General features: G+C 30.9%; 1 protein-coding gene across 1 annotated transcript in view; it reads right to left on the bottom strand.

Annotated features, from left to right (window-relative positions):
• LOC108974251 (alanine--glyoxylate aminotransferase 2-like) overlaps positions 1-766 on the bottom strand; it is a gene marked incomplete in the record, with an annotated part of 15,023 nt that extends 14,257 nt beyond the window's left edge. Inside the window, 1 exon segment of the mRNA XM_018941968.1 lies at positions 318-766. Coding sequence (XP_018797513.1) covers positions 318-406 — 89 coding nt within the window.
• Positions 767-12,592: the final 11,826 nt, after the last annotated feature.

The following is a 12,592-nucleotide window of genomic DNA, read 5'->3' as shown; positions in this document are numbered from 1 at the left end:
TTTCGCTAAAAAATTAATAATAATGTTTTATATTTCAAAAATTTAATTTTTTTGTTTAAATTCTTAAACTCAAGAAAAAAATATTGCTTTTATTGTTGTTCTAACTAACAATTCACTTTTTAAAAACTTGTATACAAAATTTATTGTTTACACGCAAATTTAATTTTACTTTAATTAATCTTTTTATTTCCTTTTTGGCACATACTATTTTTGAAATCAAAACTATAAATTTTTTAATATATTTTTTAACTGTAATCACTTAGACACTATATTCATATCATAATTTAATAAATTTATTTCAAAACTTTCGTCCTCACCCGATGTGCTTGTTCCGCAATTTGATGGTGTCCGACTTGGACAACTTCTCGCTCATCGCCGATTCCAGTTGTTCACGCGTGAAAGACATTTTTAAGGAACTTTTTACTTGATACAAAACTTTTACTTAAAACACTTAATAAATTCAATACAAAACACTTTGGTTTTACTTTCAAACTAAATAAATCGCTGTTAACGCGCTCACAGCTTGTGAACAACTGATTTTACAAAATTGCCGTTGCACCGAAGTCGTCAAATGACTCGCGTGATTTCACACACTGTTACCTTAACATATGTATGTGTGTATAGGTATGGTAGATACGAGTGTTTGTTTGCCGCTAAAATGCTGTTGTCTTATTCCTCTTCCGTTGGTGGCACTTGTCCGCTGACAACGACACGCTCAGCTGCTTAGATTTGCTTCTTGCCAGTGAATGACGAATGCGGTGCGGCCGGCCAGCGTTTTTATATGTGCCGCTGGTGTTAGCGCCAGATGGGCAGGCAGGCCCGGCTAGGCAGCGAGCGAGCGATAGGCGGCAAACACTTAGCAAATACACAAAGGCAAGCGGGCGCGCAAACAAACCGACAGACAGGCCCGGTTAGCGTGCGCTTTATTGCCCGCAAGCGTTCTATATGACTTCTACGTGTGTGTTTGTGTGACTGTTGTTGAAGGCAATACTTGCTCTTAATGCTAGCATTAAGGCGTTCACTTCCCAGCTTGCCGCTTTTTCCTCTAATAATGATAGCGATGGCGTTGTGGGCATATGGCTTGGATTTTGAATATCACCACGTCATATGTACGCAGCGCTACGAGCTTTACAACGTACAAGGCGTTGAGTCTATTGCCAGTGGGATTTACTAGTGAGTTGTTTATTGTTGTTGTTTAAGTACTCAAATCTCGAAAAAAGTGAGTGTACTCAGTATTCGCGCTGCTGATAAGCGAAACTCAAATGAATCTGCAATAAAACCGCAAAAATTATGATGGACTAAATGTGGACAAAGTGCGATAGCGTGACAAATTGACCGTCGGACGTTTTACGCGGCACAAATTTGTGCATGTGATTTTGTGGGCTGAATGAGCGATTAGCTTTTATTTGTGGTATGAAAATCACATTCTTGAGATATTATTTTCACACAGATCTTCATAATTATTAAATTAAATAATACTGGAGCAAATATAAAATTATTTTCCAATTATTCACACGCTTAACAGCTTTTCCGATCCGTTATTGTAACATTGCTTTAGGTTTCGTTGCAACGATTCTGCGGTTACAACAATTCAATGCTTTACAACATGTGGAGCACGTGTGGCATATATGTACATATGTACTTCACACTGATAACCACGAAAGAAATTACACATACTGTATTTATGTATACGAATGTGTCCGTTGATATCTTCGAGCGGAAATTTTCGTAAACGTTATCTATACCGGCGATTACTTACATCGACTCTTTAATGTAAAAGAAATTGTAAATATGTTACATTAACATTAGCTGCTAATTGCTACGGTCAGATGTTACTTTCGTCGGTTCTATAATGTAGGATAAATTTTATGTTACATTAACATTACCTGTTAGTTTATCAGAGACCGTTTGCTGCTATTTGCTACAGTAGCTGTTAATTATACAGACTGGAAGCAGATTAAGGCAACTGAACTAATGTCGTTTAAAATTAAAGAACATTAAAAATAACAACTACAAAAATAATAATATAATAGCAATAATAATAATATAGAAAACCAAAATCTTCATAAATAATTGCAAGAAATCACATAAAAAATTAAAAAATAAAAAAAGAAATAGTAAGAAGGTATAAAAAGCTATGTTTATATACAAATGTATATGAACAGGTAACTTACGTCGAGTATGAAAGTTTGAGATGTAAACATGTCGGAAGGGTAATATAAGTTGAAATTATGCAAAGGCTTTAATAATTTCATTACGAAAACAAAGTTGCTCGAAACAAACGGTTCAGTGTTTCAATGTTTGAATAAAACGAAATTAAAGTGCTTTTTCATAGGATTGATAATCTTAAAAAAAATTAAGATCTTATGGCAAGGAACTTAAAAAACAACAAAGTGTTATCTACACAAAAAGTTCATTTCAATGACCTAGGGTCGAAGGATAAAAAATTTGCGATTTTATTGCCTTTAAGAAATGTTAAATTTTACTCAAGATTTTGGTCGGTAGTCACTGCAAAAAATTAAAAAATCCAGCTGATTGAACTGAGTGGCTACAATTTATAAAGATATAACTCAAAAAGTACTTGAGTTATCGATTTGAAATTTGAATATATTGTCTTTAAAGGTAAGAACTATGGAAAAAGTAAAAAATTAATATAATTTCTTATTAGGTGGGCCTCTTCAAAACTAAAAAGACCAAAATATTTGTATAGAATTACAATAAGCGTTTAGTATTATCATTAACATGGCATTCAAACCACTGCACATAAACAGATGTTGAAATACAAATGTTGTTTTTTTTATTTAATGTGGAGTACAATTAACACAATTAAGTTCTGTTTATAACATCATTCATATGACCTCCACGATTTTTTTGGCAGGAACGAATTCGTTGAATCCATTTTTCGATTACTTTTTTCACTAAATGAAGTCGTATGTCATAAATAGATCGTTCAATATTGTCATCTCAAGCCTGAAAAGAGTCTGGTTTATTACTAAAGATCAATGACTCAAATAACGCCACAAGAAGTAGTCTAAAGGTGATAAATCTCGACTTCTTGGAGGCCATCCAATGCCACAATTTCTTGAAATAATCGAATCTCCAAACTATTCTCGCAACAAATCAGTTGTTGCACGTGCTGTGCGGCACGCGACCCCCTTTTGTTGGAACCAGATGTTGTCAACATCAAATTCATGCGGTCATAAAGTGGCCAATGGCTTCAGTTCTTGAGTGAGCACAATTTTATATGGACTCAAACCCAAATCCTTCATCAAAATCGTCCAGGTTGTGATTTGAGACAGTCCCAATTCTTGAGAACGACTTGGAACGGTTGTAATATTTTCATAACTTCCAGCGGTTCTTTGTCTAATTGTCACTTGAACATTTAGTGAAGAAAATGTACGCTCAAAACTTTCAATAGTTTGACGAATAGAGCGCTCAAAAAATTGCAATTGAAGGAAGGTTATTTTGATATTAAAATTGAGTAATGTTCTTCCATGAAGAAGTTGTAAATATTACTGAATACAATGAGAAAGAATTACAGACCAATACTAAAAATTGCCACAACGATACTTATCATCCTCACTGATAAACCTTATAGTATGTAAAATGTAAAAAAGAAATAGAATTCTATATTAGTAAAGGTTCTATTCGATACCTTCAGTTTTGGTATAAAATATGCAAGCTGTGGATTTCCTGGATGACACCTATGAAGATGATCTTACAATTGCTAAAGAGCTCTCCATCAAATAGTGTATTTATAATATTGTGATCTCATTATGTAATTTTTAACTATAGTAGTTGCCTCCGTGTGGTGCGGAAGCATGGACAATCACATCATCTGATGAGTCGGCCTTAGCAGATTTCGAGAGAGATGTTTTGCGGAACATTTATGGTCCTTGGCGCATTGGCAACGGCGAATACCGCAGTTAATGGTACAATGAGCTCTACGCGATAGACGGCGAACTTAACATAGTTCAGCGAATCAAGAGACAGCGGCTGCGCTGGCTAGCTCATGTTGTCCGAATGGAAAATAACTCTCCAGCTTTGAAGATTTTCGATTCAGTACCCGCCGATAGAAACAGAGGAAGAAGTAAATCTTCACTGGGAAAAGAAATCGTATTCTTTTTTTAATTTTTTTTTTGTTTTGAATGAAAATAAAACCCGCATTGTCTTTTTTCTTGAAGTTGTTTATTTTTTGCTTTATTTTTCATGATGTTTAGTGTTTTCGTTATGCCTTTAAAATTCTGCTTAATTTCGGTTTATTTTCTGTTTACTGTTAGTATGCGCTGCTTGCTTTTTTGGGAGAGTTCATTTGTTTTACGGTTTCAAATTTAGCATTTTGAGAATTCAAATATTTTATTTCTTGTTTATACATAGTACGGATACATATGCATGCATGTAGTCGGTTGTTTGTATAGTATATAATTTTAATTAATCAAATCTATGTATGTTTACAGTTATCAATTTATATGAGCGGTTATGTATTTCATACACACACGTGGTGAGCATAAGCAGTTAATATGGTTGAGTATTGAAAAGTTTGGTTTATTTTTTGTGTTTGTGGCAAATTAATTTATGTGTCTGTAATCAATGATTTTTTGTGGCAAGAAATTTGTTTTATTGTTGTTGGTTATTGCTGAAAAAAGATTTAGTTTCATGTGAGGTAAAATATTTTCAAAGGATGAAAGATCAAAAGTTGTAAGCTATTATTGTTGTTCTTGTTTTTTAATGAATTTTTGCTGGCAATAATGTTTAGTAGTAGTTGTTGTTGCGCTATGGCGTAATTCATAAAGGTGTATTTTTTGCAAAATTTTATTTTCTGTTAGTGTTCACTGTTGTTGTTTTTGTTTTTACATAACAACTAATCTTTATTCTAGTTATGGCATTGTTTTGAGCTAAAGAAAAAAGGATTTCTTGTTGCAATTATTTTTTAATTTTTTTATTTTTGAAATTTCATAGTTTTTTCTATTGTTTGTTTGTATGTGTGCGTGGGTGTATCTTTTCTGTTTACAATTCAATAAGAAGCGTTTATTATTTTAGTGTGGGAAAACTTAGTGGCGCGACCTTTCAACTTTTACTTCGAAAAGTGCCTATTTTACAGTGGCAAAGCAAAAAAATGCAGCAAAGTAGAATGCTTACGCACACAAGCACATAATGGCTTGCATGTTTGTATTTGTTGTAGCTTTACTTTTCATTGTTTTTCGTTGGCTATGAAATTTGTTGCTATTGTGGCTAACTGTTTTTTCTGTTGAGCGGGTAGGGAGCAGGTGGCGTTACAATGCAGGAATTTCAGTTTTGCAATTTCTGCTTTTCATTTAGTTTTTTCTGCTTATTTATTCATATTATTTTATTTTTTATGTATATTTTTTTTTCAAAACTACTTTTTGCATTCAATGTACAGCTTAAAATTTTTCTTAAATCCAGTTGCTTTAGTTAAATACATTGTATGCTGTTTTTGTTGTTGTTTTTTTCCAAATTTTAATGTTTTTGCGCATTTCACCGTTAGTCTTGCATAACGGTAATTTTCTTTTAACTAGTTATGTATGTATGTATATATGTTTTTTGGATCAAGAACACTTTTTATCATTGCATATAATACATAATCACTTGTATGTGTGTGTACATGTGTGTAAGTACGTGTTTTTTACTGCTAATTCTACTTTCTGGCTTTAAAACGCACACACAATGCCTGTAAATACCTGCTTATGTATTTCATTTACTATTTATCTGTAGATGTACATATATATTGTTGTATGTATGTGTATATTTTGATGTAAGTATGTAAATTTATGTATAGCGCGTGTGGTTGTATATATGTATATGTGTTTGTGATTTTTAAATTTATTTATAACTACAGCATATGTTTGTATATATTGCATATATGCTAGAATTTATGTATGTATATGTATATATATAGTATATATAACGCCAATTAAATTATTTACTTAATTTTTTTTACTCGCAACTATTTTGTTTTTAATATTTTTTAATATGTGCACAGTAATTTCATTAAAATCGCAATTTTTTCGTCAACATATTGCATTGTTTTTGTTATTTCTTTATATATATGTATATATTGTGTTCATTAAAATACTCGCGCTTTCTTACTTACACATGTATGTATGTGTGTATATTTGAGAGCTTTAAAATTGCATTTGCTTAATTTTGTGGCATAATTTTTAATTACATGTTTTTCTTGTTGTTGTAATAAACTGTTAAGTTACTGAAACACATATTTTGCAATATTAAAAAGGTTTTGCTTCAAAACTCGTAATTTTCTTAATTTTTATTTTATTTTTTTAATTTTAATGCTATTCAAAATAGTTTTTTTACATGCTATATGTAATTATATATGTACATATGTGTGAGTTTTTCTTAGTAAATAATAGTATTTATGTAAAAAGAAATTTTAACATAAAACTAAATTTACAAAAATATTAATACAAAAAAACTTTAATTAAAAACAAAATAAAAACTTTAAAAAACGGAAAAAAAATTTAAAAATACTATAAGAAATTAAAAAAAAGTTCAAACTAAAAAAAATTAAAAAATCAAAATTTTAGAATAAAAAAATGTATATATTTCAATACTAGCTGGCATTAAAATATTTCTATATTCGCATACATATGTGTACACATTTATGCATCCAAAGCACGTCATATTGTATATATGTATGTATGTCTTTCTTGCCTTTATTACGCATTTCATTCATACATCTTAAGCCAGCAGCTCACAAGCTGCAATCGCATGCCTTTTATTATTTATGTATATACATTAACAATTTATTTTTATGCATATTTATTTTCGCGTGAGTGTGAAGTTTCTTAATGCCTGCTGATACAGTGTCCATATCGAAGGCGAAACTGCAATGTTGCGCTTTTAAAATCATTCATTTCATTATGTTAATTGTATGTTATATTGCATACTTCCTTTGTGTATGTGTGTGAGTATAAACACATATTCTTCTCTCTTGCATAATCTCCATTGACGCCTCATTCAATAATTTGATCTTGTTGTTAAATTTTGAAAATAATTCTGTAGACGCATATAGCATCCCCCTTGTTTTTGTTGTTATTAAGGCGCTGTCGTAATTTTAATTAATTGTACGTTTAATGATCCTAAAAGTTCAATTCATAAGGACATGAGCATAAAATGCTTTTGCATATATATTTTTGGCGGAAAAATCTTAAGTCTTTGCACTCATAAAATTGTATGTGTCTACATTTTATGCAAAGAAGATCAATGACCGGAAGTGATATGAAAACAATGTTGTTATTTTTGTAAATAATGGGTTTTTTACGTGTCAAAATAATGATACAAAAGTTAATAAACTGGTTTTGTCTTGGAACGGCCGCTAAAGTGACGTCAGCAAATTGTTTTATGTTTTCGAAATGAATCAGCACCTAACGAGAATACTTGATTCGACTTAACTTTTTCATACCCAAACACAAGTTATATATCTGGCATATATTTAATGGCGGTGATAATCCCTGAAAACTGATCTTTGGTCGATTTCCATGCTCCTAATAGGGCTAAATAGGCGATTAGTGCCTCTAATTAAGATGCATCTGAGCGGCTACATCAGATTAATAGTTAGAGTCAAATAAGTCACGCTTTTCGTCAAAATATTTTTGATATTGATGTTAACATATTTCGTAAATTCTTCTGAACTCGAAATTATTTTTTCCGTTCTGATTATGATAGTAGAGGACTCTATGAATCGTTCTATTAACTACTTCGCTCATGAAACTTGACCCCCGAAACTGCTTCCGTGGGTCCGCTACTGGTCAACAGTTTTAAATATAGTACCACGGTAGATTCGAAATACTAGTCGACTCAAGTCTACAATATTTATTTTCCTACGTAGGCTTGGAAGTATTTTTCAAGCTCTATATTAGAGAAAAAATCTCGCCAAATTTCTGCAGTTGGTTTTGGTATAAAAAACTTTGTTTAAAAACTTGGACAAATCAAATACATACATATTTATAGTTAATCTAGCAGATTTCTAGATCCTACTTCTCGTAGAAGGAAACACCGAAAAAAAATATTTCTGGTTCTATAGTATTCTAAATTCTTTGTACTACTGTAGTATAACGAACTTAGGGAAATTTTCTTCAAATTACATTTGTTAGACATATTGTCTTGAGAAGAGTGTTTTCTACATAACCCTAATAAAATTTGATCTGATTTTTAACCACCATTCAGGGACTGTCATTACTATATTAAAAAATATTAAAAATAATCATCCTACTACCAATAACCGGAGATTTCAAAATCTGTGTTATAGCGACTATTGATGCTTTGGATATGAAGTACACATACTAAAATATATGCTTAGCCATAATATACAAAGAAATGTCCAGGCTTCACATTTTTTTAATTGGATCCATTTGAATTTTTCTAATAACTAACCTCACATATTTGAATCGTAGAACTCGAAATGAGTCCGTTGAGATCATAAAATAAAATTCAATTCAAACTATTTTAAATATAAAACAGTAAAATAAGGGAAATAAGTAAAATTGTTTACATGTTTATGTACTCAAAAAGAATAAATTTTGAAGTTAATTATGAAGATTTGATTTTTTAATTTTATAAATGTGGTTTTTCTTATCGAGAAATTTAGAAAATTATTTTGAAATTAAAAAAAAATGAAATTTTAAGGAAAAAAATTGAAATTAAAAAAAAACAAAAACCAAATTTAGAAATATGAAAGAAGTTTAAAAAATTTTTGGCATATGCAAATTTTGAAATATGAAAAAACGAAACCAAAAATTGTGAAACGTGAAAAAAAAATTTTACTTGCAATTTTTTTAAAAATAATTCGACAGTTTAAGTATATAAAGATTTTTTCTTTCAAATTTTAAATTAGTGACGAAGTTATAGTCGTTTTAGTATCTTGGACAGCTGGATCTCTAAACAACTTTCAACGCGTTTTTCGTGAAATTGTTTTTTTTTTTTTTTTTTGAGGTGGTTAACATAATAACTCAAGTTTTACGTAATTGATTCCATTGAAATTTTGACAGGTTCTTTGTTATAACTACAACTCTTTATAGCGCTTGTCTCGAATTTTAGTGTTGAGTAGTTTTAAAAAATTTGATTTTTGACTTTTCGAACATTAAAAATATTATTTTTAAGTCGATTTGAGATTTCTTTTTTTGGCGCAAAGGTCAACCCGATAGCGACGTCTTTACTAATGAAGAACTTTTTTACTTTTTTTTTTTAGAGATCACTCTAATGGAGTCATGCCAAGCAAGAAGCACCGGGTTTTTGCAGCTCCATCTCAAAGGTTTTTTTTACTTTTTTCTTAGTTTGAAAACTTTTTTCATCTTACTTTAAGCGTCTAGCCCAGAATACACCCTTAAAATTTGATTGAAAAAGTTACGAATGATTGATAACATTACCTCCTTTTTTTTCTTTATACTATCTACAGTTTATTGAGGTTATGGTTGAAAAATACAATTTTTAACGAAATGCTCGAAAAAAAATATGTGTAAAAGGTTTAAAAATCCATAATTTATGTTTTCAAATTCCCTTAAAGTTAAAGAATTATTACATTTCGAAGAAATGTGCACCTTATATATATCTCAAAAAATTTCGTTTGTTATAAAGTACTTATTGAATACAAAATAAAATTAAAAACCAGCAATTTGTATATATTTTAATATTTATTACACAGTGATCGGCGAAAACCCTCGTAGCTATATCCTCCTAGCGTCNAGATCTGCAGATTGAAAAACTATCTTTCGCTTAGCATAATTCCCTATAGACCTATTCCTTAAAGAGTTAGTTTTGTGAAATTTTTTTTTTGAAGATGCATATGAATTTCAAATGACTTTTGTTTAAAAAGTAAATTTCGCCCTAAAAAATTGAAAAAGAAGACACACCCTAATATATTTAAATAAAAGCCTGGCATGTACTTTCCCAAATTAAATGTAAATAAAAAGCGTGTTCTAAGGCGATAAAGGAATTATAAGGTTAGAAAAAGTTTTTAAAATTGTTTACTCAATAAAAAACAACATTAATGCCTTTAAAAATGTTTGGTTTTGTCAAATATTGAATAACAAAGCAAATCCTTTTGTTTACCGAGCTGCCCTTAAACACCATTTCGCACGCACAAACCGACCGAAAACCGAATGTATGTTTTGACGTGTTGCGTCGTGCAATCACCGGCATCAATACTCACACACACACACACGTATACACTAATTTATACATATTTACAGTTTCTTTGCCAGCTAGACGATACCATATTTTTGTTGTGTGATCTGTCTAAATACAAAGTATTTAGTTTTAAGTTCGTCTTTAATTACACAATGTGATGCAATGGAATGTAATTACATAAACCGCTAAAAATTGCATTGCATTACTATACACAAATTTGTATTTGCCACTACTTTGCTTGTGTTCCTTTTGTAGTGAGTATTTAAATGAATATTTTCATTACTTTTTCAATAGATATACATACATACGCTAAATATTTATCATTAACTTGTAATTTTAATTAATTTTGTAAAATTGTAAAGAATGAGGTATTTTTTTTCTTTTAAAATAGCTTAATTAATAGTGTAAATATTATCATATATGTATATGTATATATATGTATATGCTGAAGTATATGCATACAAATGTTCGTATGCAAGTAAGTAAGTATCTAGTTTTTTTACTATTTAAGCATAAATCATTACCTTCAAATACTTTTATTTTAAAAGCCTATGTACTTGAGTGTTTATGTACAATATATGTATTTGCAAAAAAAAAATTTTTTTGAAAGAAATTGCTTTGATTTTTTTTATTAGTATAATAAATGAATTATGAATATACAAAATATTTTCTCTAAAAAATCGAGATTATTTCGGAAATTATAAAAAAAAAAGAATTAGAAAAGTACAGAAGTCACTAAACACGATATAAAATGAAATTTTCGAAAGGGTGAAACCAGGAATCAGGGCTAGATAGATTGCCTTAAGTACACGCAGAATCGCCCCGATCATGTGTAAGAGCGCCGCAGAAAAACTACCGTAACTTTTGCTCTCAGTGTCATGAAAGGAAAGCCGGACGGTTGTTGCCCTCTTGACAGATCACAACCTACTGGTATCCCTTGCGAGCATAATTAATGACGATACATGCCGAAAGTACAGAGAAATATTCATGAGAGGGACGCTGAAACATTTCCAACGCCCTATCCAGCATTATGTAGGAGCTTAGCAGTTCAAGGAACTAGACGAAGTATCAAATTTAGATATGATGTCACTTTTAAAGTTCGCAAAAAATCAACGACGTACTGTATGACGAACATTTCAGCTCGGGCCTCAGCCGGCCACTATACCATAATCTAAAATAGAAAGGTTGAAGTACCAAGCTAGCAAGAAAAGTCACTCTAGAGCCACTATCAGTGGGATGGAAGCGGGTCGATGCTCCCGCATCATCTTGTGTTCTACTACTACATAGACAGCTGAGCTTCGCGGGAGCTTGGTCTTTTTTGCCAAAGATCGATCGCAAAAGATCTAGTGATCTCTTTGCCCTCAGTAAGGTTAGCCCAAATAATTTATTTTCCCTCTTTGTGAGATTAAGACTTAAACACATCGGGCGCATACCTTCAGACATTCCACAGGCGACAAAGTGTTTTGCGAATTAATGAGTTCTAATACAGGGATTGTTTTTTTGTTTTATGGCTTCACAAAGAACTACATAAAGCAGTCCACACTGTCAGTTTGTTGGGCATCATGTCCCACACGACGACAAGATTTTCAGATACCTCGTCATAAGCATCGAAATTTTCTGGCTACATCTAAACGGAGGCTTAGAAAGTTCTCTCAAACCTGGTGTTTTCTGCTGGTAGCAAACTTATTAGGTTTCTAGTTGAAGAGTAATTTCAAAAAAGGCATTTCGCTAGTAATTGGGGCTCAAACATCATTCGAAATTTGATTTTTTTACTTTTATATTTGATAATAGTATTATTTAACAGTTTCAGAAAATGCATATATGGGAAAATCCATCAGCGCGATTTCTATTTCCTAGATCACAAAAAGCCTCTTTTTAAGGATCTAATTGTTCTACAACAAAAAAAATTCCCCAAAATCGAGATGGTGTATGTTTAATTATATAATTTTCAAAATTGATGTTCAAGTAAATATCTACATATGTATATAGGCTTGTTCGAAAACGCTAATTTAATTGCTGTTTTTTGGTGAGGGGAAGTTTGGAGGGAGTTTAGCATTTATATACACATTTTATTCTATTTTGCATTTTGCAAATCGAGCTCGTTTCTGTCTTCAATATGAATACTGTTGCTGTAATTTTTAGTTTGCTGATTATTTGGAATTAAAACTCTACTTTTTACACATTTTTTTTTCCAAAGTTTGCTAAATTTTTTTGAACTTTTACATTCAACTACCACAACACATGCGTTTTGAATAGTTAATTTAACTCGTTATTACTTGCTGTACATACATACATACATATGTTTGTGTATTATTTATATTTTTAAAATTTTAATCGTATTATTGCTTTAGCTCTGTATTTTCGCTGGCGTGATTTTATTTGAAATTGTAGCAGTTTTTTTACTTTTTTTGGTATAATAAAATTTCTA

This window comes from Bactrocera latifrons, unplaced genomic scaffold, assembly GCF_001853355.1.
Source record: "Bactrocera latifrons isolate USDA-ARS-PBARC rearing strain unplaced genomic scaffold, ASM185335v1 scaffold_54, whole genome shotgun sequence".
Lineage (NCBI taxonomy): Eukaryota > Metazoa > Arthropoda > Insecta > Diptera > Tephritidae > Bactrocera > Bactrocera latifrons.
The sequence above is the reverse complement of the archived record's forward strand: the minus strand, read 5'-3'. Positions and strand labels throughout refer to the sequence as shown.